Source organism: Schistocerca nitens, chromosome 1 (assembly GCF_023898315.1).
Source record: "Schistocerca nitens isolate TAMUIC-IGC-003100 chromosome 1, iqSchNite1.1, whole genome shotgun sequence".
In the NCBI taxonomy this organism is placed as follows: domain Eukaryota; kingdom Metazoa; phylum Arthropoda; class Insecta; order Orthoptera; family Acrididae; genus Schistocerca; species Schistocerca nitens.
In genome coordinates, this window is record NC_064614.1 from 156763050 (window position 1) to 156787287 (window position 24238).

Below are 24238 nucleotides of genomic sequence, written 5' to 3' on the forward strand. Positions count from 1 at the left end.
GTAGTTGACTTACACCTTCTAGAGCACGTTGGGTGGCACGGGATACATGCGGACGTGCATTGTCCTGTTGGAACAGCAAGTTCCCTTGCCGGTCTAGGAATGGTAGAACGATGGGTTCGATGACGGTTTGGATGTACCGTGCACTATTCAGTGTCCCCTCGACGATCACCAGTGGTGTACGGCCAGTGTAGGAGATCGCTCCCCACACCATGATGCCGGGTGTTGGCCCTGTGTGCCTCGGTCGTATGCAGTCCTGATTGTGGCGCTCACCTGCACGGCGCCAAACACGCATACGACCATCATTGGCACCAAGGAAGAAGCGACTCTCATCGCTGAAGATGACACGTCTCCATTCGTCCCTCCATTCACGCCTGTCGCGACACCACTGGAGGCGGGCTGCACGATGTTGGGGCGTGAGCGGAAGACGGCCTAACGGTGTGCGGGACCGTAGCCCAGCTTCATGGAGACGGTTGCGAATGGTCCTCGCCGATACCCCAGGAGCAACAGTGTCCCTAATTTGCTGGGAAGTGGCGGTGCGGTCCCCTACGGCACTGCGTAGGATCCTACGGTCTTGGCGTGCATCCGTGCGTCGCTGCGGTCCGGTCCCAGGTCGACGGACACGTGCACCGCCTGCCGATCACTGGCGACAACATCGATGTACTGTGGAGACCTCACGCCCCACGTGTTGAGCAATTCGGCGGTACGTCCACCCGGCCTCCCGCATGCCCACTATACGCCCTCGCTCAAAGTCTGTCAACTGCACATACGGTTCACGTCCACGCTGTCGCGGCATGCTACCAGTGTTAAAGACTGCGATGGAGCTCCGTATGCCACGCCAAACTGGCTGACACTGACGGCGGCGGTGCACAAATGCTGCGCAGCTAGCGCCATTCGACGGCCAACACCGCGGTTCCTGGTGTGTTCGCTGTGCCGTGCGTGTGATCATTGCTTGTACAGCCCTCTCGCAGTGTCCGGAGCAAGTATGGTGGGTCTGACACACCGGTGTCAATGTGTTCTTTTTTCCATTTCCAGAAGTGTATTAAAGTTCCGAGAGCGTACGTTACTGGAATAGTGAGCCAATATATTGCAGTCGGGTGACGTCGTTGGCAACACTGTCTTTCTCAAGGCAAAACTAGCAGGTTTACTTTGAAAACGACAGGTGTGCACCTGTCGAAATATCGGCGGTTGTTGACGAAGTCATCCGGCTGTATTCCCGTGAGTTATTCAAAAATGGTTCAAATGGCTCGGAGCACTATGGGACTCAACTGCCGTGGTCATAAGTCCCCTAGAACTTAGAACTACTTAAACCTAACTAACCTAAGGACAGCACACAACACCCAGCCATCACGAGGCAGAGAAAATCCCTGACCCCGCCGGGAATCGAACCCGGGAACCCTGGCGTGGGAAGCGAGAACGCTACCGCACGACCACGAGATGCGGGCCGGCCCGTGAGTTATTAGAACGTGGTATACGCCAGGAAAAAGTCAGGATTCACAACCAATATACTGCTCCTTCCCGCGTTTATCTCATGAAAAAGCTATCAAGATAAAATTACAGAGATCCAAACCCACACGGAGGCTTGCCGGAAATAGTTCCTCAGACAAACCATACGCGATTGGAACAGGAAAAGGAGCAAGTGAGACTGGTACATAAAGTTCTCTCCGCCACACACCGTAAGGTGGCTTAGGGAGCATAGATACAGATGTAGATGTAGTTCTCGTTCGTTCCTGCTGCTGCAAGCGCTAGCAGCAAGATTAGTTGCTGTTAGACGCCTAGTTGTAGATATTGTTGTAATACATGCACTGGGACCCTGAAAATGTATATTTTTGAATCTTGGGTCAAGCAAGCAGAATATTGAAGCCAAATGATTGACTGCAGTTTGTCCAAATCTATGGTGTGTTTGCTTGTCTAGCTCGTCTTCTGCTACCTCAGCCACACTTGCTGTCAGTGCTGTCTTCAGGCTCGCTTAAACCATTTATCTGCAAAAAAATGGTTCAAATGGCTCTGAGCACTATGGGACTCAACATCTTAGGTCATAAGTCCCCTAGAACTTAGAACTACTTAAACCTAACTAACCTAAGGACATCACACACACCCATGCCCGAGGCAGGATTCGAACCTGCGACCGTAGCAGTCCCGCGGTTCCGGACTGCAGTGCCAGAACCGCTAGACCACCGCGGCCGGCATTTATCTGCACTTTTAAGCAGTAGACCATTAGTACAATTTTGCGTATAGTCACTTACTGCTTACGAGACAGCTCTCCGGTAACAGGAAACAATGAGAAAGAGTTTCACATTCTGTATTTCTATAGTGTGCAATTAAATTCCCTTTACAGAGGTTGAGGACTTGTAGTTGGGACCAAAACCGTTGAATGTAACTTAGAAACTCATATCCGGAAACGATTCCCGATACAGACAAAATACCACAATACACGTCCAGTTCTCCCGCGTTTTCGGCACCATTGTCTAGGGTACTACGTATATCATTCACCGATCACCTGATGTTCCGACTCAGAATCCGCTGGAGTACACCTGTGGGGGTAATGTGAAACCCTTGATTTATGAAACCCCTGTCGCATCCGAGGAGGACCTACGGGCGCGGATTACGTCTGCAGCGGATGCTGGAGTACCAGGGACTGGTGATCGTGTGTATTTGAACATGGTAGGGAGGTTCGAGCCCTACTTGTAAGAGGACGCAGATGACAAGCAGCAGGTGTCAGAGGGCAACGTGTGTTGTGGTACTTTTGTGTAGTGTGCATACGATACATCTCCGAACATGAGTTCCTATGTAAAACTTAACCGTCTTTGTCCCCACTGTTAGATTAGATTAGATTAATACTAGTTCCATGGATCATGAATGCGATATTTCGTAATCATGTGGAACGAGTCAGATTTTCCAATACATGACATAATTAAGTTAATTTAACAACATAATTAAGTTAATATGACAACTTTTTTATTTTTTTGTTTTTAAAATTTTTTTTATAATTTTTTGTTTGTTTGTTTTCTTTTTTTTTCTTAATTTATATCAAAAAATTCCTCTATGGAGTAGAAGGAGTTGTCATTCAGAAATTCTTTTAATTTCTTCTTAAATACTTGTTGGTTATCTGTCAGACTTTTGATACTATTTGGTAAGTGACCAAAGACTTTAGTGGCAGTATAATTCACCCCTTTCTGTGCCAAAGTTAGATTTAATCTTGAATAGTGAAGATCATCCTTTCTCCTAGTATTTTAGTTATGCACACTGCTATTACTTTTGAATTGGGTTTGGTTGTTAATAACAAATTTCATAAGAGAGTATATATACTGTGAAGCTACTGTGAATATCCCTAGATTCTTAAATAAATGTCTGCAGGATGATCTTGGATGGACTCCAGCTATTATTCTGATTACACGCTTTCGTGCAATAAATACTTTATTCCTCAGTGATGAATTACCCCAAAATATGATGCCATATGCAAGCAATGAGTGAAAATAGGCGTAGTAAGCTAATTTACTAAGATGTTTATCACAAAAATTTGCAATGGCCCTTATTGCATAAGTAGCTGAACTCAAACGTTTCAGCAGATCATCAATGTGTTTCTTCCAATTTAATCTCTCATCAATGGACACACCTAAAATTTTTGAATATTCTACCTTAGCTATATGCTTCTGATTAAGGTCTATATTTATTAATGGCTTCATACCATTTACTGTACGGAACTGTATGTACTGTGTCTTATCAAAATTCAGTGAGAGTCCGTTTACCACTTAGTAATTTTCTGAAAGACGTTATTGACAATTTCATCAGTTAATTCTTGTTTGTCAGGTGTGATTACTATACTTGTATCATCAGCAAAGAGAACTAACTTTGCCTCTTCATGAATATAGAATGGCAAGTCATTAATATATATGTCCCCAAAGTCTATTAAGCAAATTTAGTTACGCCCTATATAACTGAGAAAGCGGCCACAACACGATACCTCTTATAAAGTACTAGTTAGACGGTAAGTATCAGCTGAAAAATGTCGTATCGAGTTGAAAGAATTCGATAAAACGAAGCAGCGGCACTTTTTTCGAGTTCCTAGGCGCATGGCATGTACCTATCAACAAGGCGACAATTACTGAACTATATGAAAAAAACGTAAATCAGTTACAAACTATGGCGTGCACAAACATTATTCAACATGTAAACGTCACTATAGATATTTGGATTTAGGTTGTCACATGTTCGATATGCCTGCCATCATTGACAACCATGTGGCGCAGACGAATAGCCAAATTCTGCATCACCCGCTGAAGTGTCGGAACATCGATGCTGTCGATGACCTCCTGAATGGCTATTTTCAGCTCAGAAATGTGTGTGTGTGTGTGTGTGTGTGAAATCTTATGGGACTTAACTGCTAAGGTCATCAGTCCCTAAGTTTACACACTACTTAACCTAAAGTATCCTAAGGACAAACACACACACCCATGCCCGAGGGAGGACTCGAACCTCCGCCGGGACCAGCCGCACAGTCCATGACTGCAGCGCCTCAGACCGCTACGCTAATCCCGCGCGGCAGCTCAGAAATGGTTTTGAGGTTATTGCTGTACACCTTGTTTTTAATATACACTCACAAAAGATTCGCATATGTGCAGATCCCGAGAATATGGCGGCCAACCGAGACCCATGCCAGTGACCTCTGGGCACCCCAAAGCCAGAATACTGTCCCCAAAGTGCCCCTCCAGGACATCAAGCATTCTCCTGCTTCGATGGGGGTCGAGCTTCGTCTTGCATGAACCACATCTTGTCAAAACAGGGTCACTTTGGATAACGGGGATGAAATAATCTTCTAAAACCTTCACGTACCGTTCGGTAGTCATCGTGCCATCAAGAAATATCACACCGATTATTCCGTGACTGGATGTTCCTCACCATACAGTCACATGTTGAGGCTGAAGAGACTTCTCGATCGCGAAATGTGGGTTCTCAGTCCTCCAGAAACGCCAATTTTGCTTATTGACAAACCTATCCAAAAAAAGTGGGCTTCGTCGCTAAACCAAACCATGGATGCGCATACTAATTCCCATCATGCCCTGCGGCCAACCGTGCAGTTTGAACGCCATAACGCAAACTGTTCAGAGGTTATGACGATTTTATTTCACATAGTTCAATAATTGTCACCCTGTAAACACAATGTATTCTGATATTAGAATCTTATTAGCATGAGCGCAAATATTCCCACTTTTGTCGACTGACACCAGTCCGGAACGCATTACTCGGTAACTCCACATCCGATGGCCGCCTCCGCTCAGGTCAGACGACCACATTGTATACTCCGTTTGCTCCGGAACGCCTGCGATTGCTCGTCGCCTACTACGACATTGCCGAAGACAACCGGATGGAGTGCACTATGCGGAAACTCGAATTTATTCCGCAGCGTCATCGGAAAGTCCCCCGGGCCGCAGTACCAGGAAAAGCGGGATTCCGTCATTAAGTGTTGTAGCCAAGCCACGGGGATTCCGTGCGGGATGAGGCCGTTGCAATACCGTCTTCAAAACTCCTGCTTGACAACTGCCTGACAAGAATCGTCTTACGTTTTAGTCAGTGCAGACGATGAAGGGACCTCGAAGGTGAATTGCAGTTAATGCAAACAGCCATGAACACCGTAAACAGTTTCACAGCAGACCCCGCTCACGAGCAGAACACGGCAAGCGCCATAATCTGATTTCCCAGAAACTTCGCCGGCTGCGGTGGCCGTGCGGTTCTAGGCGCTGCAGTCCGGAACCGCGGGACTGCTACGGTCGCAGCTTCGAATCCTGCCTCGGGCATGGATGTGTGTGATGTCCTTAGGTTAGTTAGGTTTAAGTAGTTCTAAGTTCTAGGGGACTGATGACCTAAGATGTTAAGTCCCATAGTGCTCAGAGCCATTTGAACCATTTTGAACCCAGAAACTTCGCTCAGTGGAAGAGCGGACAAAATAAGCTAACACGTGTGGCGCCTTATCAGTAGATACTCGACCGTCGCTGAGAGAACGACGGTCAAAGTTTTCTAAGTACCTCATGAGTCTTTTAGAGAGCAAAACGTTCAGTCGAAGCAGTGGCACAGTGGCTAACGTCGCGGTTTCACACTTCTGCGCCCCGTTTTCAAAATGCGGTTATTACTGTTATTTTTATTTTCGATTGATCTACCCGTGTCCATTAAAGAACAATATAGGAATATTTTCCAGTACATACAAAAATAAAGGCGTCCTTATTTGTCTATTAATTGCATGTCCGGTGAATAAATTAAAAAAAAAAATGAGTTACAAAATTATTTGAAACGTTTGCGATGAAATTCCTGTAGTGTATCTTGATTTATAACCAATAGCAGCGCCAGATCTCGGTAAAGTGATGCGTTACACATGATTTGCCTCGAAATTATTGTCAGTGCGTGAAATCTTCAGAAGTGTTAATGAGATTTCTTTCCCAAGTGAGATTCACACGAAGAAATGTCACTGTGTCAAACCTGCTTTCGGGCGATGCTCGTGGTATTCACAATTTCTATCTTAGGATTGTTTCCATGAACGGTATCATCCAAGGGAGTCGCGCGAGGTGGCCGCGTGGTTTGAGGGGCCATGCACGGATTTCGCGGCCTCTCCCGCCGGAGGTTCGAGTCCACCTTCAGGCATGGGTGTGTGTGTTGTTCTTTCCTGATTTACACGAAAGACTACAACTGAAACATGTCGACCCAAGCTGGGGGATGGTCCATTTCCTGACAGGCCACGGGCCGTATCCGGTACATTTAAACCGTATGAGACTAACTAACGATGAAGTATGCGTATGCGGAGAAATACACCAGAACATGTCACACTGCTGTGCAACACGCTAGCACAAGTGAGACCTATACAGAACGACAATGATATCGCCAGAATGATAACGTAATCCCGATGACTGGAACACAATAAATAGCGTAGCCGACATTGTATCGAACACTCTGCACGAAGAAAACAAGCGCCAAAACCCATATGGAAGGAGGCGTAGACAAGCACATACAACACAACAAACCACATGGTAGGACACAAACACGACCACAGATTCTGAAACCGAGGAAGGAACACTAACAAGGGATCCTCCCCATCGCACCCCCTTCAGATTTAGTTATAAGTTGGCACAGTGGATAGGCCTTGAAAAACTGAACACAGATCAATCGAGAAAACAGGAAGAAGTTGTGTGGAACTATGAAAAAAATAAGCAAAATATACAAACTGAGTAGTCCATGTGCAAGATAGGCAACATCAAGGAGAGTCTGAGCAAAGGAGCACCGTGGTCCCGTGGTTAGTGTGAGCAGTTGCGGAACGAGAGGTCCTTGATTCAAGTCTTCCCTCGAGTGAAAATTTTACTTTATTTATTTTCCCAAAGTTATGCTCTGTCCGTTCGTTCATTGACGTCTCTGTTCACTGTAATAAGTTTAGTGTCTGTGCTTTGCGACCGCACCGCAAAAGCGTGCGACCGTGCGATTAGTAGACGAAAGGACGTGCCTCTCCAATGGGAATCGAAAACATTTGATCGCAAGGTCATAGGTCATTCTATACGACACTGGTGACGGCATGTGCTTCACATGACAGGAATATGTTGTCGTCCCACCTAACTTGTAAACTTGGCGAATGGGTAAAAAGATTCTTCTACCTTGCCCGATTTATGTTTTCTTGTGGATGTGATAATCACTCCCAAAAAGTGATGAAAACGTAAGAGTTTGTCACATAAACTGAAAATGAAGAATTAAACTTTTCACTTGAAGGAAGACTTGAACCAAGGACCTCTCGTTCCGCAACTCCTCACGCTAACCACGGGACCACGGCGTTCCTTGGCTTAGCGAGTCCTTGATGTTGCCTATCTTAGACATGGACTACTCAGTTTGTATATTTTGCTTATTTTTTCATAGTTCCACACAACTTCTTCCTGTTTTCTCGATTGATCTGTGTTCAGTTTTTCAAGGCCTATCTACTGTGCCAACTTGTAACTAAATCTGAGGGGGGTGCAATGGGGAGGTTCCCTTGTAAGTGAACATGACTCAACATGTAAGGGGCCAAAACCAACAATGCATGACACTGCATGCCACAACACAGTCACAAACAACACAGCAATCATAAAACAAATAAACACCGGCATCACTTACTAAGACTGTAGTAATAAGGTAACGTCGCTTGGGAGGAGAAGGCTCGAAGAACTTTCATTCCGAGGATCCTTCTCCCAAATGACACCCTGCATAGTGTCTAAAGTATACTGCACACAAGCAGTAATGTATTGCTCGTCTTATTGTGTGCAGACAGAAGTATATTCTCTGTTCAAAGCTACAATCAATGAATTTTATACATCAGAATTGTATTAAGTTATTTAAGGAATAATGCATTCAAGTAGCAATGAACTATATTCTAATTCTACTAACAAGTTGCAAACATAAGTGAATTACTTAAGTAAAGCTAAAATTCATGATTCCATGCCTGAAGTGCTCAATCAGCATTTAATCTGTATAATCTGTGTAAACATACATTAGCAAAAAATGGCTCTGAGCACTATGGGACTTAACATCTATGGTCATCAGTCCCCTAGAACTTAGAACTACTTAAACCTAACTACCCTAAGGACATCACACAACACGCAGTCATCACGAAGCAGAGAAAATCCCTGACCCCACCGGGAATCGAACCCGGGAACCCGGGCGCGGGAAGCGAGAACGCTACCGCACGACCACGAGCTGTGGACCATACATTAGTACAAACCATTTCAGATGAGAATACCTCGAGGTTGTACCAACACCACCTCATCTGAAATAGATAGGCCATTATTAACCAACATGCTACTTAGACTGTATTACACATCGAAATATAGCATATCACTTCCCTCTACATACTAAGAATTACTTTCACCACGCTCATTGTGTTACATTATCTTCTTATTTTTCTTTGACATTGGCATTATATAAATTATATTCTCATCAACTGGGTAGTAACAAATTATATGGAACCATTTTAACAAATGTTAAGCATTCAGTTCGCTGTAACCTCATAGAAATCTTTATATATTATGTTCTTTATAGTATTTAAAAAAAAACATTAACAACTGTATGCCAATAAGATTGTAACAATGAGATGTCTTTGCTATTAGATTCAGAAGCATCCGGCCAACCTTACATTTCAAGGCGGTGGTTACTCTGTACTGTTAACGAAATAAATAAATGTTCTTAGCATAAGTTAGTTTCACTGGACTCGCATTCGGGAGGACGACGGTTCAATCCCGTCTCCAGCCATCCTGATTTAGGTTTTCCGTGATTTCCCTAAATCGCTTCAGGCAAATGCCGGGATGGTTCCTTTGAAAGGGCACGGCCGATTTCCTTTCCCATCCTTCCCTCACCCGAGCTTGCGCTCCGTCTCTAATGACCTCGTTGTCGACGGGACGTTAAACACTAACCACCACCATAAGTTAGTTTAAGTGGTGTGTGTCTAGGGACAGATGACATCAGCAGTTTGGTCCCTTAGGAATTCACACACATTTGAACACATTTTTCCAAGGGGAAGCACCAAATCTTGCTGAAGAATAAACATTAGAATAAAATATAAGAATGAAATATAAGATGGGGGGGGGGGGGGTGGTTAGTGTTTAACGTCCCGTCGACAACGAGGTCATTAGAGACGGAGCGCAAGCTCGGGTTAGGGAAGGATTGGGAAGGAAATCGGCCGTGCCCTTTCAAAGGCACCATCCCGGCATTTGCCTGAAACGACTTAGGGAAATCACGGAAAACCTAAATCAGGATGGCTGGAGACGGGATTGAACCGTCGTCCTCCCGAATGCGAGTCCAGTGTGCTAACCACTGCGCCACCTCGCTCGGTAAAATATAAAAATGTAAGCTGCTAACAAGGGAACCTCCACATCGCACCCCCCTCAGATTTAGTTAAAAGTTGGCACAGTGGATAGGCCTGAACACAGATCAATCGAGAAAACAGGAAGAAGTTGTGTGGAACTATGAAAAAAATAAGCAAAATATACAAACTGAGTAGTCCATGCGCAACATAAGCAATATCAAGGACAACATGCGCTCAGGAGCACCGTGGTCCCGTGGTTAGCGTCAGCAGCTGCAGAATGAGAGGTCCTAGGTTCAAATCTTCCTTCGAGTAAAAATTTTATTTTCGCAAAGTTATGATCTGTCCGTTCGTTCATTGACGTCTCTGTTCACTGTAATAAGTTTAGTTTCTGTGTTTTGCGACCACACCGCAAAACCGTGCGATTAGTAGACGAAAGGACGTGCCTCTCCAATGGGAACCGAAAACATTTGATCGCAAGGTCATAGGTCAGCCGATTCCTCCACAGGAAAACACGTCTATAGGACACTGGTTTCGGCATGTGCGTCACATGACAGGAATATGTTGTCGACCCACCTAACTTGTACACTTGGCGAATGGGTAAAAAGATTCTTCTACCTTGCCCGACTTAGGTTTTCTTGTGGATGAGATAATCACTCCCAAAAAAGTGATGAAAACATAAGAGTTTGTCACATAAACTGCAACAAATGAATGCAACAGTTCACAGTCGCACAGTTTTCCCTTTGCTCTGTCAAAACATATGTTTTTAACGGTTTCAATTTTTTTCCGAGTGTAGACCGTCGAATCCTTCATATGTCCAAGCAAATCTGAACATGTCCTGGAATTTTGGAGAGCGAAGTTGATTATTTGTGAGTGCCTGAACTTTGATAATGGACACACGATCACGTAAACAATACTGCTCTGTGTACCTGTGCAGCTTCGAAAAATCATAGAATCTTTTCATAAAGTATTTCGCTTGCCGAAAACCAAACACATCTAACGGTTGCACAAGAGGTGTACACCCTGGAGGAATGGTAATCACGTCTTCTCCCACACTAAAATTGTACAATGCCTGATCCTTCTGTCCTGTATAGCTGTCAAGGAGATAATAATTGCCTGAAAATAAAAAATTAAGTTTTTCACTCGAGAGAATGCTTGAACCAAGGATCTCTCGCTCCGCAGCTGCTCACGCTAACAACGGGACCACGGCGCTCCTGCGCTTACACACTCCTTGATGTTGCTTATCTTGCCCATGGACTACTCAGTTTGTATATTTTGCTTTTTTTTTCATAGTTCCACACAACTTCTTCCTGTTTTCTCGATTGATCTGTGTTCAGTTTTTCAAGGCCTATCCACTGTGCCAACTTATAACTAAATCTGAGGGGGGTGCGATGGGGAGGTTCTCTTGTAAGAAACTAGGCCTAAGTATAAATGAAACTAAAACAAAGTTAATGGTAATAGGAAGAAGGGCTCAGTTAGGACCAAACCATTGAACAACAATCCAAACAATACAGAAGATAAACACATTCACTTACATCGGTGTCAACATCAAGACATCGTAGCGAGAATTCATGCCGGGGGAAGATGTCTAGGAGCTATACATAACATCACAAGATCTAAGTTATTATCCAGGCAGACAAAAATAAGAATGTATCCGACCATCATCAAAGCAATAGTTTGCTACGCAAGCTAGACGTGGACTCTGAAAAACAAAATAAATAAAATGACTCATCACTCTAAAAAAAGCACTGAGAAAATACATGGACCAGTGAAAGAATACGAACAGTGGAGAATAAGTAAAAACAAAAAACTCAGACACTTCTACCCTCTACGTGACACCGTATCAGAGTGAAAACTAAACGGTGTGGCTGGTCCCGGCGGAGGTTCGAGTCATCCTCGGGCATGTGTGTGTGTGTGTGTGTGTGTGTGTGTTGTCCTTAGGATGATTTAGGTTAAGCAGTGTGTAAGCTTAGGGACTGATGACCTTAGCAGTTAAGTCCCATAAGATTTCACACACGTTTGAACTTTTTTTTTTTAAACTAAAAGACTCGGGTAGTACGGACATGTGAGGAGGAGAAGGGAGAACGGGGTAATAAAGACAGTGACGGATGGAGGAGCCGAAGGAACGAGACCACTAGGACGACCGAGAATGAGATGTAAGGATAACACCATAGGAAACTTGAAGATACTGGGTCTGGGAGACGAAGATACAGCTGACAGGAAAATATCGAAGGCTGAAATGAGTGAGGCCAAAGACCGGCTGTGCTTTGTGTGGCCAGTAGAAATAAGTACATAAGAATATGACAATTTAAAGAGACTGCAACCCCGGAAAATACCATAGACGCATATATTATATAAGAAACGCATGACACTTCTTGTGAAACCCAGTGGTAATTTTAAAATTAATATAATGTCCTTGTATTCCTTAACTTGATAAGAAACATTCGTGAGTAACATTCTACGGATATAGGTAGATAAGTGAAAAAAATTAAATTAAATTAAAAGAGTGATCGGATTACGAACACTGGGCGCAAATGTGAGAGACCATGACGCTAGCTACTGTGCCACCATTTCGGCTGAGACTACTTCTCCCCCCCCCCCTCCCCCCCCTTTCACCTAAAAGCATGGAAATTACGTCGAAAACTTTGACCAATGTTTTGTCAGGAACAGTCGAGTATCTACGGATAGGCCGAGACTTGTGCTCGCTTATTTTGTCTCCTCTTCCACTGAGAGAGGTTTATGGGAAATCCAGTTAGGGAACTGCCGTGTTCTTCTCGTCAATCGATCGACAACGACATCGACATCGACAACGTTGTCATCGAGTATGGCAGAGCATTCCATTAGTAAATACTCTTAGAGAACACATTTCCAGTTGAAAATGCCACAAGTGCAAGGCAAGTTAAAGGGCAAAGTTCTTCATAGCCAGATAGGCGGAGTAGCTGCAAACGTCTACCAGTTATGAACAAAGGAGCTGTGCCAGGTGCTCCGTTGAAACAAAAATCCACATTGAAACGAGTGGCCGAAGGAAATAGTGTTTGGCGAATCGAGAGAGAACTGGAAAGAATCCAGGTATGTGAATCCCCGGCATTTTCAACGTCTCGTAACAGGCAGTCCAGAAGATCTTGGAAGCCCAGTATAGACAGTTTTGATGAGCAATGCCGCATGGTGAATAATTTCTACATTACAGGCAGGAGTGACACATTTTAAAGAAAGTTCATAAAAAGGTACAGAGTTCAACAAATTTTGAAGGATGTATAAACAAACTTTGTAACATTCTTTTCACTCTAGGATACAGGTAAAAGAGAGGACAGATAACCGAAAATTTATGCAGCACAAAGTAGTATCTGTACAAAAAGAATTACTTACCTAAAAAGTCTCAGACATACAGACGTGCGTGTCGCCAAATTGTCTACAAGGAAAAGACACACAATATGTGACCAAAACTATCCGGACACCCCCAAAAACATACTTTTTCATATTGGGTGCGTTGTGCTGCCACCTACTGCTTGGTACTCCATATCAGCGACATAAGTAGTCATTAGATATCGTGAGAGAGCAGAACAGCACAAAAGCGTACAGGCCGACCTCATCTGTTGACTGACAGAGACTGCCGACAGTTGAAGAGGGTCGTAATGTGTAATAGGCAGACATCTATCCAGACCATCACACAGGAATTCTAAACTGCATCAGGCTCCACCACAAGTACTATGACAGTTAGGTGGGAGGTAAGAAAACTTAGAAAACTTGGATTTCACGACCGAGCGGCTGCTCACAAGCCACACATCACGCCGGTAAATGCCTGACGACGCCTCGGGTGTAAGGAGCGTAAACATTGGACGATTGAACAGTGGAAAAACGTTGTGTGGAGTGACGAATCACGGTACACAATGTGGCGATCCGATGGCAGAATGTAGGTATGGCGAATGCCCGGTGAACGTTGTCTGCCAGCGTGTGTGGTGCCAACAGTAAAACTCGGAGGTGGTGATGTCATGGAGGGGGCTTGCACCCCTTGTTTTCTTGCCTGACTCTATCACGGCATAGGCCTACATTGACGTTTTAAGCGCCTTCTTGCTTCCCACTGTTGAAGAGCAATTGAGGACGGCGATTGCATCTTTCAACACGATCGAGCACCTGTTCATAATGCACGGCCTGTGGCGGAGTGGTTACACGACAATAACATACCTGTAATGGATTGGCCTGCACTGAGTCCTGACCTGAATCCTATAGAACACGTTTGGGATGTTTTGGAACTCCGACTTCGTGCCAGGCCTCACCGACCGACATCGATACCTGTGCAGCACTCCGAGAATAACGGGCTGTCATTCCCCAAGGAACCTTCCAGCACGTGATTGAACGTATGCCTGCGAGAGTGGAAACTGTCACCAAGGCTAAGAGTGGGCCAACACCATATTGAATTCCAGTATTACCGATGCAGGGCGCCACAAACTTGTGAGTCATTTTCGGCTAGGTTTCCGGATACTTTTGATCACATAGTGTATGTTCACACTTTTCACACAGCCTCGTACGGATAGACTGACAGTTCACTATAGGATCTGTTAAAACCTTAAAACCTGTTTCGAAGGAAAGGAGAATTATCATCGTCCATGCTAGCGGGGAGGACGGTTTCGTACCGAATACCTATGTAAGGTTTGAATGTGGCCAGAAAACAGGCGATTATCGCGACAAGGGCTTGACAAATTAACAAAAATGGCTCAGGGAGAGATTGATACTTCTTCTATTCTCTCACTGCCGGCCGCGGTGGTCTAGCGGTTCTGGCGCTGCAGTCCGGAACCGCGGGACTGCTACGGTCGCAGGTTCGAATCCTGCCTCGGGCATGGGTGTGTGTGATGTCCTTAGGTTAGTTAGGTTTAAGTAGTTCTAAGTTCTAGGGGACTTATGACCTAAGATGTTGAGTCCCATAGTGCTCAGAGCCATTTGAACCATTTTATTCTCTCACTCTAGTCCACCACAGTAGCTGCGTGGACAGCGCGCCGGCTTTTTATGCCGGGTTGTCCGGATTCGATTCCCGGCTGGATCGGAGATGTTCTCCGCTCAGAGACTGGGCGTGTCGTCTTCATCATCATCATTTCATCCTCAACGACGCTTAAGTCGCTGAAGTGGCCTCACCTCAAAAGACTTTCACCAGGCGATCAGGTCTATCCGCCGGGAGGTCCTCGCCACACGACATTTCATTTCATCTCACCCTGTCCTCGTTTTAGATAACGCCCTTTACCGCAATAAGGAACTTACTTGTGCTCCAGCGTCAAACTCCGCAAGGAGAGAAATGACACCCTAGTTAAAAGAAAATGATTTTTTTTACAAGGACATGCAAAGACCCTAGTTTTATTCATTGATCAAAATGAACAAACCACACCACGCCACTTATAAAATAGACAGTATTTTATAAACAACTTTCTGGGAAGGCCAATGATAGCATAGACACATTACGAATAACAATAACAGTCAAACATCAATAACCATTCAAACTATAATAAAAATTACAACAATTAAAAGTCGCAATTTGCATAGAATGGGAAGAATTAATATCACAATCATTACCTACGCCATGAATTCATCGCTGTTTCATGCCACATAATTAATTATTTGTTGAGGTAACTTGGGCACTGCCAACCGCTCACTAAAGCAGTAATGTAAACAAAGAATAGAAAAAAATCTGTCTTAGCGAATGATTGCAGCTTTTGCGATCGCTCATGTAACGAAGTCGGTAGTGTAGTGTCCCTTAGGATATTAAACTGGTACTAGAGGCGAGCGGTATCTCCCTTTATGTCCTTCGGTTCCTCTCATTTCATTTCCTAGCATGTGCGCGAGATTTTACTGTGCACTGTTACAGAGGGGGCATACGTGATGCTGCCACATGTCTATGGGTCTCCTCATTTAGTTACTATCTTTACATATGCTTTTGCATTTGCAGCGAACTTGCTGAAGCAACTTACCGACACATTTTTGTATTTGTTTTTCTGTTATCCAAAGTAGGGGTGACCTGGCAATGACCACAGTTTTACTCTTCAGAAGTTGGATGAAACAATTAAAAAGACATTGATGAGAGTGAAAACTATTGTATGACGCTAGATGAGCTGTTGGTGATTCTGAATCCTGTAAGGACGATGGTGGCGGAAGCTCTGGTAAAATTTTATGGGTAAAGAATTGGGATGCAGGTGGGACCAGAGATGGATTGATAATTATGAAGTAAGGATGTAGGATGACTAATGGGAAAGGCCAAGAGATGGGGTATATGTGGTAACAGGAGCGTATAACCTAACATGAAAGTATCTTCGGGTTTTCTGCCGGATCCTAAAAACAACTTGACTCGATATTTCGGCGATCCAACTGATCGCCATCTTCAGGAAAATGCTGCTTCTGCTGATGAGTTCCGCTGAGAACTGACGCCAGGTTGCAAATCGACGTCCTACATAGGCCACCGTTTAGTACACGGCGCATGCGCCGCCCATCACGGTTTCTGCCTTCCAAGACAGGGAGATGGCGCCGCCCTTAGTGAAACACTGCTGGCAACGATATATCGCAATCAAGGCCGCACCGAAAAACGTTCAGTTTTGATGCGAGATAATACAGGATTCCATGTCTTGCTAAGAGGAAACCCATTGTCTCTGTTGATTAAATTATCAGCCAACCTAATTTCAATCGCCTCTTTATAGACACTATTCCAAAAACCGGAAATGTTGGCTACTACCACAGTTTCATCAAATTTCATACTATGTCCCTCATTTAGGCAGTGTTCTGCTACTGCCGATTTTTCCGGCTGTTGTAGCCTCGTATGACGGCGGTGTTCCACACACCTGTCATGCACTGTGCGAATCGAACGGCCAATGTAAGCTTTCCCACATTGACCCGGAATTTTGTACACACCGGGTTTCCTAAGCCCCAAATCATCTCTCACAGAGCCGAGCAGAGCCCTAATCTTAGAAGGTGGACGGAACACACTCTTAATGTTAAAATTCCTTAAACTTCGTCCAATCTTAAACGATAAGCCTCCAGTAGAAGGAAGAAAGGCCACAGATCTATGTTCCTCTTCATACACCTCCGGAGATGGTCCAAACTCCATAGCCCGACGAATCTGCTTCTCGGTGTATCCATTTTCCTTAAAAACAGCCATCAAATGCTCAAGATCTTGGGTTAAGCTGTATGCGTCGGAAATGGCATATGCTCTCCGTACCAAAGTCCTAAGGACGCCACTGCGTTGGTGTGGTGGATGACAACTCTTAGGATGCAGATAGCAATCTCTGTGTGTCGGCTTTCGGTGAACACTGTGTCCCAAAGTACCATCTGTTTTTTTATAACTTAACATCTATGGAGGGTGGGGTCGAGCCTTCATTTCAAAGAGAAGAAAGATTATAGTAAAGAGGATGGATCGATTTCGGAAACGATTTCATGGCCTAGAAGGGTAGTTGGTTGAAATTACTCTAGGAAAGGACAAGGAGTGTATGAGGTTGTAAGGAAGGAAGATAAGACTTTGTAAATGAGATACAAGAGCAGGCAATAGTTGAGTAATACAGTGGTGTTTGTGATTAGATTTCACAGGAGACAAAAGATTGACTAAGATGAAGAAATTGATGAGCTGGTTCAGGGAAGGACAGTAGGATACGGTAAAGTGAGACAGAGTGCATGACGTTCTGGGATTTGCATGGATGAGGATGGGATGGCAAATGGTTTGGGGGTACATGTGATGGTCATGGGATTTATTGCTCATGTTTGGCTAGTTAGTAATTTCGTGAGAGCTTCACGTATGTGACATGCTGTTGCAGAGGGGGCGTGCATGATGGTGCGGCACGTCCAGGTGGCCCTCATGTGCGGCGCAGTGACCATCGCCTACGCCCTGCGGGTCAACATGTCCGTCGCGGTCGTCGTCATGGCCAGCCACAACGCATCCAACACCGACATTCGGGTATGGCCTCTGCCAATTTATGTGAAATGCTTATTACCGTACGTCGTGGCTGAGCAGTGGTTGAATCATATCTTACAGGATGTCAGCAGTACATAACGAAAGGAATGTAGAACACTCTATGGAAGACATATCCAGTATCCCTCAAGGATAAGTGTTAGAGCCATTGTCATTTTTCTTTTTTTTCCATTCAGTCGTCTGACTAGTATGGTGTGTCCCGCGATGACATTCACTCCTGTACCAACCTCTTCATCTCAAACTAGTACTTACACCCAATGCCATCAAACATTAGTTGAATATTCCAACCTCTGTCCTTTACTACAGTTTTTTCAGTCTACAGCTCCCTCTGGCGCTGTAGAAGTTACCTCCTATGTCTTGCCACATGTGCTCTCATCCTGTCCTTTTTTCTTGTCGATGTTTTCTCCGTACTTCTATCAAATGTTCAAATGTGTGTGAATTCCTAAGGGACTAAACTGCTGAGTTCATCGGTCCCTAGACTTACACACTACTTAAACTAACTTACGCTAAGGACAACACACACACCCATGCCCGAGGGAGGATTCGAACCTCCGGCGGGAGGGGCCGCGCAATTCGTGAGATGGCGCCTCTAACCGCGCGGCCACTCCGCGTGGCATACTTCTATCCTCACCGATTCTGCGGAGAACCTTCTCAGTTCTTGTCTTACCAGTCCACCTAATTTTCAGCTTCCTTCTATAGCACCACATCTCAAACGCTTCGATTCTCTTTTCATCCACTTCCCCTACATTCCATGATTCACTGCCACACAATTCCAGAAGTACATTCCCATAAATTTCTTCCTCACATTGAGTCGTTTGATAAGTGCAGAATTTTTTGTCCAGGAATGCTTGCTTTGCCTCTGATAATCTACTTTTTATGTCCTCCTTGCTTCATCCATTATTCGTTGTTTTGCTTACAAGGTCGCAGAATTCCTTCACTTCGTCTACTTCGTGGTCCCTAATTTTGATGTTGATTTTGTCCCTAATCTCATTTGTACTTCTCCTCATCACTTTTGTCTTTCTTCAGTTTTCTCCCAGCCCGTATACTATGCTAGTAGGCCGTTAATTTCATTCAGTATAATTCTTTACCCCCTTTCACTGCGTATAGCAGTGGTATCAGCGAATCTTATCGTTGATATTCTTTCGCCTTGTGTTTTAATGCTGCTCCTGAACCTATCTTTTATTGTCACCATTCCTTCTTTGATGTACAGTTTGAGCACTAGGGGAGAAAGGCTGCATTTCTGTCAATTTTTAATCCGAGCACTTCATTCTTGGATTTTCATGCTTCTTTTTTTGTTTTGGTTCATGTACAGATTGTGTATTGCCTATTTTCCCCATATTCTGAGAATATATTTTAAATTGTTGAACGCTTTTACCAGGTCAATAAATCCTGGGAACATGTCTTAATTCTTTTTAAGCTTTGCTTCCATTATCACGTGTCACATTATTACTGCCTCTCTGGTACATTTACCTTTCCTAGAGCCTAAATGATCGTCATCTAACAGATCCTCAATGTCCTTTATTCCTTACTTTATTAATCTTTCCTTATTTATTGGTGGCATATTTTATATATTCTCATCATGTAACAACCCCCTGTAAGTGGATGATCTGCTCTTGTCTGAGTGGCGCATTAGACAAACTAATGGCTGCTACCAACTTCATTAATGAAGATCTCCAGGCGGCTTATCAATGGGTCGACGTAACAGAACTCGAGCTGAGCCTTACCAACTCACAAGCAATCCTCGTAATGCATGAGTGACTCATCAGTTCACATTTATGTGGAACACTGCTGTATAACGTTCTGAATAAAACAAAATGTCATTTTAGTTCCACAATTGCCTGTGTCGGTATAAAGCAGCAAGCACGTGAATTGAAAATGCTATTGCTGGGTGCTGGAAGTCACTTGCAAGCTTCCAATCTCTCTTCCACCTTCAACATTTCAATGGACGTTAGCGATCACAGCTAATTTAGTCACATTCAGTCTAAAATTATTTAGGTAGTTGCAGAAGTGGGGATCTCACACACTCACGTACTGGTAGACACGTGAAGGTTAAGAGATGCGACCGTGTGCCTAGTACGCGTCCCATGTCCCTGTTAGATTTAAATATAGCTTAATCATTATTAATTCCAATTCAGTTTGATAAGAGAATGCGCATGGTTCGTATTCAGTAATTCACATCGAACGAAATGTATAAACACAGTCACTGTTTTTTAAACAAATATATCAACTCTAACAATTCCAGTTCGCACTCGCACTCATCACTATTGTTACAATACTTATTTCACTCTGGTTACTGTAACTGGAATATTTCCCACAGAAATCCCAAAAGTCTTGATTGAACTTGCTAAGGGACATATGTTGTAGGCTTTCTCGTCAATCGCACATTATTGTTAACTTCACCCACTGCAAATCTGAACACTGCTTCCTTAATAACTCCTTGTCACCACCTTTTCTTTCTACTTCTAGTTAATATTCTTCTTCTCATCTAGTTTCCTCTGCTCGCATATCACTTACATTAATCTCTCATGTTATATTCACCAGCATTCCATGTAATGTCTTACTTCAAGATTCTGAGTACCTCCACTAGACTCCAGCGACGCACTACCTAGGGATGGACGATTAACTGCAATTAACCGATTAAAAACAATTATTCTGGTAATACCACAGTAACAGCTAGGATTTAGTCACTGAAGTTCGAATCCATTCACACCAACCTGTAATCATCCGAAAGTCATCTCTGCAATTCTGGGAATACAATGAGGTAACGTATCGTGTTCTGTGTATTGTGGCTCGTAAATATCTGGGAATAATGGCCTCCTTGAAAGAGTATTCTGAGGCAGCGGAAGCAGCAACAGCTATCCGTTCGAGTCTCATGTAAGTATATTTACAACAGTATTTGTGGTAGAAGCAAATGTATTAATTACTTATGTTAATAAATGTTATATAAGTATTTATTTTGGCGAAAATAAAATATGGTAATTATGTATTTCATAAAACTGAGCAACTATTGTTGGCTACAAAAAGAGAAATATAAGTGTGAAAGCACTGCTTTCCTTTAGCAGACCTTGTTATTTAAAAAATTGTATGAGGTCCGCTTTCTAGACATAAAAATAAGACGTAACGTAATAATTAATTGAATAGTCCATTATTAGGTTACGATTAATCGATCCATTTTAATAATCTTAAAGGCCAATTAACCAACAATTACTCATAATCACCCACAATACGTTTTTCAGAGACAAGAAAAGAAAATGGTTGAGGGACTAGTTTTGTTCATAATCGAGTACAAGGTCCAGTGACATCTCCCATCTCTTGGACCTCTTTTTACGATCCTGTGTGAAACATCTGTATGGTCACATTACCTCTTCTAAGGAACAGTTATCCTGGTTGCGATAGTCCGAAGGCACAATTAACATTCAAGTTTTACCGACTGTTTAATAATGACACCTCTAAATATATACCCTCGAACGTAACATTCATGCACCAACAAAAATCATGGTCTTCCTGATCATTATATTCCAAAACACTTTCAGTCTTTCCTCCATGCGTTTATGTCAAGTACTTCTGAACTACAAACAATCGACTATTGAACAACCTGCCCCATAACATGAGATAAATTACAGATTTCTTCTGCTTCAGAAATATAGTATCATCCTATCTCTGAAAATAATGGTGGCTCTCCTTTTACTTCTAGTTGAGTTCACTTAAAGATTAGTTTTTAGTCTCCATATTATCACACAAAGTATTAAATCGAGTTTTAACTTCTTGGCTCTTTCTTCTCTTTCCTGCTTTTTTCAATTTCCTTTTTTTTCATCCCTGTAAGTATTTATTTATTTATTTATTTATTTATGCATTTATTTTACCTGGCAAGATTAGGGCCTTCAGGCCCTCTCTTACACCTAACCAGGCATACTCAGATTCAACAAATTTCAGTTTCTACAGAACATTAAGGACATATTACATGTTATACAGTATTAATGTTAAGAAAAAAAATAGAGATTATAAACGTAGTACAATGATAATTATAACAATCAAAAATTAATTATAACAATCAAGAATAATAATAATAGTAATAATAATAATAATAATGACTATGTATATGAAAGTAAACATATTTTTCTTTTATGAATGTCAGTCCTATTGCTAGTTGGGAATTTTCTCGTTATATTCTTGCAGCTTGTGAGTTATTCTCATCAAGCAGAGACATAAGACGATAGAATGGGGTGAAAGGGATATAGAAGAGGTAGATAGGTTAGAGGAAGAGAAATAGAATGGTAAAATTCGAAGCTATGATGGAGAGGAGAAAGAAAGAGATGAGAGGGGCCCTACAATGGTGGCTATACCGTCCCTAATATGTAAGTTTTGAGTTCCCTCTTGAATGTTGAGTAGTTCCGGATAAGACGCAGATCACAGGGGAGCGCGTTCCATAGTCGTATGGCTGAGATGGAGAATGATGGTACAATACAAATAAGATCAATACTAATGCGAGCTAATTAATCGACTCTTACTCAGAATCGCCCCTCCCCACCACTGACCGCAAGAAAACACATACACGAGCTAATACAACACATAGATATTGAATTCCCCTAGATCACGAAGACAAGATTAGGCTAATTACATCGTGCACATACACATTTCACAAATCATTCTTCCCGTGCTCGATACGCGAATGGAACGGGAAAAAGCGGCAATTACTGGTACAATGAGGTGTACCCTCTGCCATGCATTGTTATAGTCGACCTTAAGGGTGGTTTGAGCAACTAGTGCTTAACTAGGCATGGGGCTTTTAGAGATGGTATCCCTTGTCATTCCCCCGACCTTTGAACTGATTTCACCAGCTCGTTGCAGATGGATTTCTTGTGGCGAAAGACGAGGTGAGGCAGTGAACATACGGGACTCCCTTCAGGAGGTTGGTGATTCAAATCCCTGTCCAGACATAAAGATTTAGATTTTCCATGATTTCCCTAAATTGCTTAAGACAAATGACAGGATGGTTCTTTCGGAAAGGATACGGCCGATTTCCTTCGTTACCCTTCCGTAACTGGAGCTTGTGTTTCGTCTCTAAATATCTTGTAAGCGATGAGACATTAAATCCTAATCTTCCTCTAATTTAATGTGGCCTCCGACTCATAGCGCAACATGGCACTTTTCGCATATACATATCATTTTCAAATGTGAAAGAACTAATAAATAATAGAAAATAATCCTAGCACTGACAGGAGTATTGAATCCATAGCCTTTGGATCTGCAGTCTGACAATATTCCAGCCACTAAGCCATACGTAGTTATTACTATGTAATGGATTTATACACCATTGTGTGTATTTATAACCTAAAGAACCCAATCTCGCCGGGAAAACAATAAACTAACAAAAATAAATATCCCACGTCGTGTGTAAAAGAACAGTATCTCCTCATATGTACCCCTGAGCTTGAGTGCACTCCATTTGTCACCCGACGAAGTAAAAATCGTTGGCAAGTCTGTCACACTGATTAGCCAATAACAGATTTGTATCCTTGGTATACATGGGCCATAAATTTATTCTGATTGGCCAAAACTCATGAGAAGCACTGGATGTGAAGTTAATACTCCGTCGCTCCTCTGCGAGCCCTAAAATCTGCAGTAACACTTCAGGGCAGGGCTCTATGAGGCGTTCGAATCGTTCTGGATAGATATACTGGCCTACACATCTTGCAGTACTACCCACAAATAGCACTGCGAAGCATTGTTGAAATCAGTGGGCATATTTGAGTATAGGTATCATCTCAAAAACGCTGGTGATCTGAGGAGGCGAATACACGAGTGCGTTCATCAAGCCACCTGTGATCGACCAAAGAGTGGTGACATGTCGCACTGTCCATCTGCATCAGGGCACTCTCACACTAGGCAAGGACGCAGTGATCTGCAAGAATGTTCATGTAATGTGCGACTGTCATTGGTCCCTGCAGCTAGGCAATGGAGCATAACTGCGAGTATACGAACACAGCCAGACCATAATTGAGCCACTTCCTGCCTGGGAACAATTTTGTTCAGATGCAGGAACTACTGTTTCATGGGGCATACGCCACAGTCTCATACAGCCATCAGTGCAATACAACTGAAACTGGGATTATTGGATCGTGTTACGTGTCCTCCCTGATCATCCATTTCCCTGATCCAGTGACGATATTCGGAGGGTCCCTACCAATCATTGACTTCTTTGTTGAGGTGTCAGGTAAGATGTAGAAGTCGGTTGTTGGCTAGTGAGGCTCATGGAATGCATTTGTCTCTGTACAGTCCTTATACAGGGGTGGACAAAAATGCGGAAATACCAAAAACACAACACATAACCGTACTCAATACGATGTAGGAAAGCCGTTGACATTCAAAAGAGCTTCCAGTCGTCTCGGAATGGTTAAATACAGGTCCATACGGTTTCCAAGAGAATCTGATAGCATTGTTCCTCCAAAATAGTGGCAAGTTCAGATAACGATGCTGGAGGTGGATAATGAACAGCCGGCCGT

At 43.3% G+C, this 24238-nt stretch overlaps 1 protein-coding gene across 1 annotated transcript in view; it reads left to right on the plus strand.

The window, feature by feature from the left end:
* Positions 1 to 24238, plus strand: part of LOC126243944 (putative inorganic phosphate cotransporter) — a 178533-nt gene that overhangs the window by 78719 nt on the left and 75576 nt on the right. The window contains exon 2 of the mRNA XM_049948200.1: positions 17581 to 17720. Within this exon, the coding sequence (XP_049804157.1) occupies positions 17581 to 17720 (140 nt within the window). The remainder of the gene's footprint in view (positions 1 to 17580; positions 17721 to 24238) is intronic.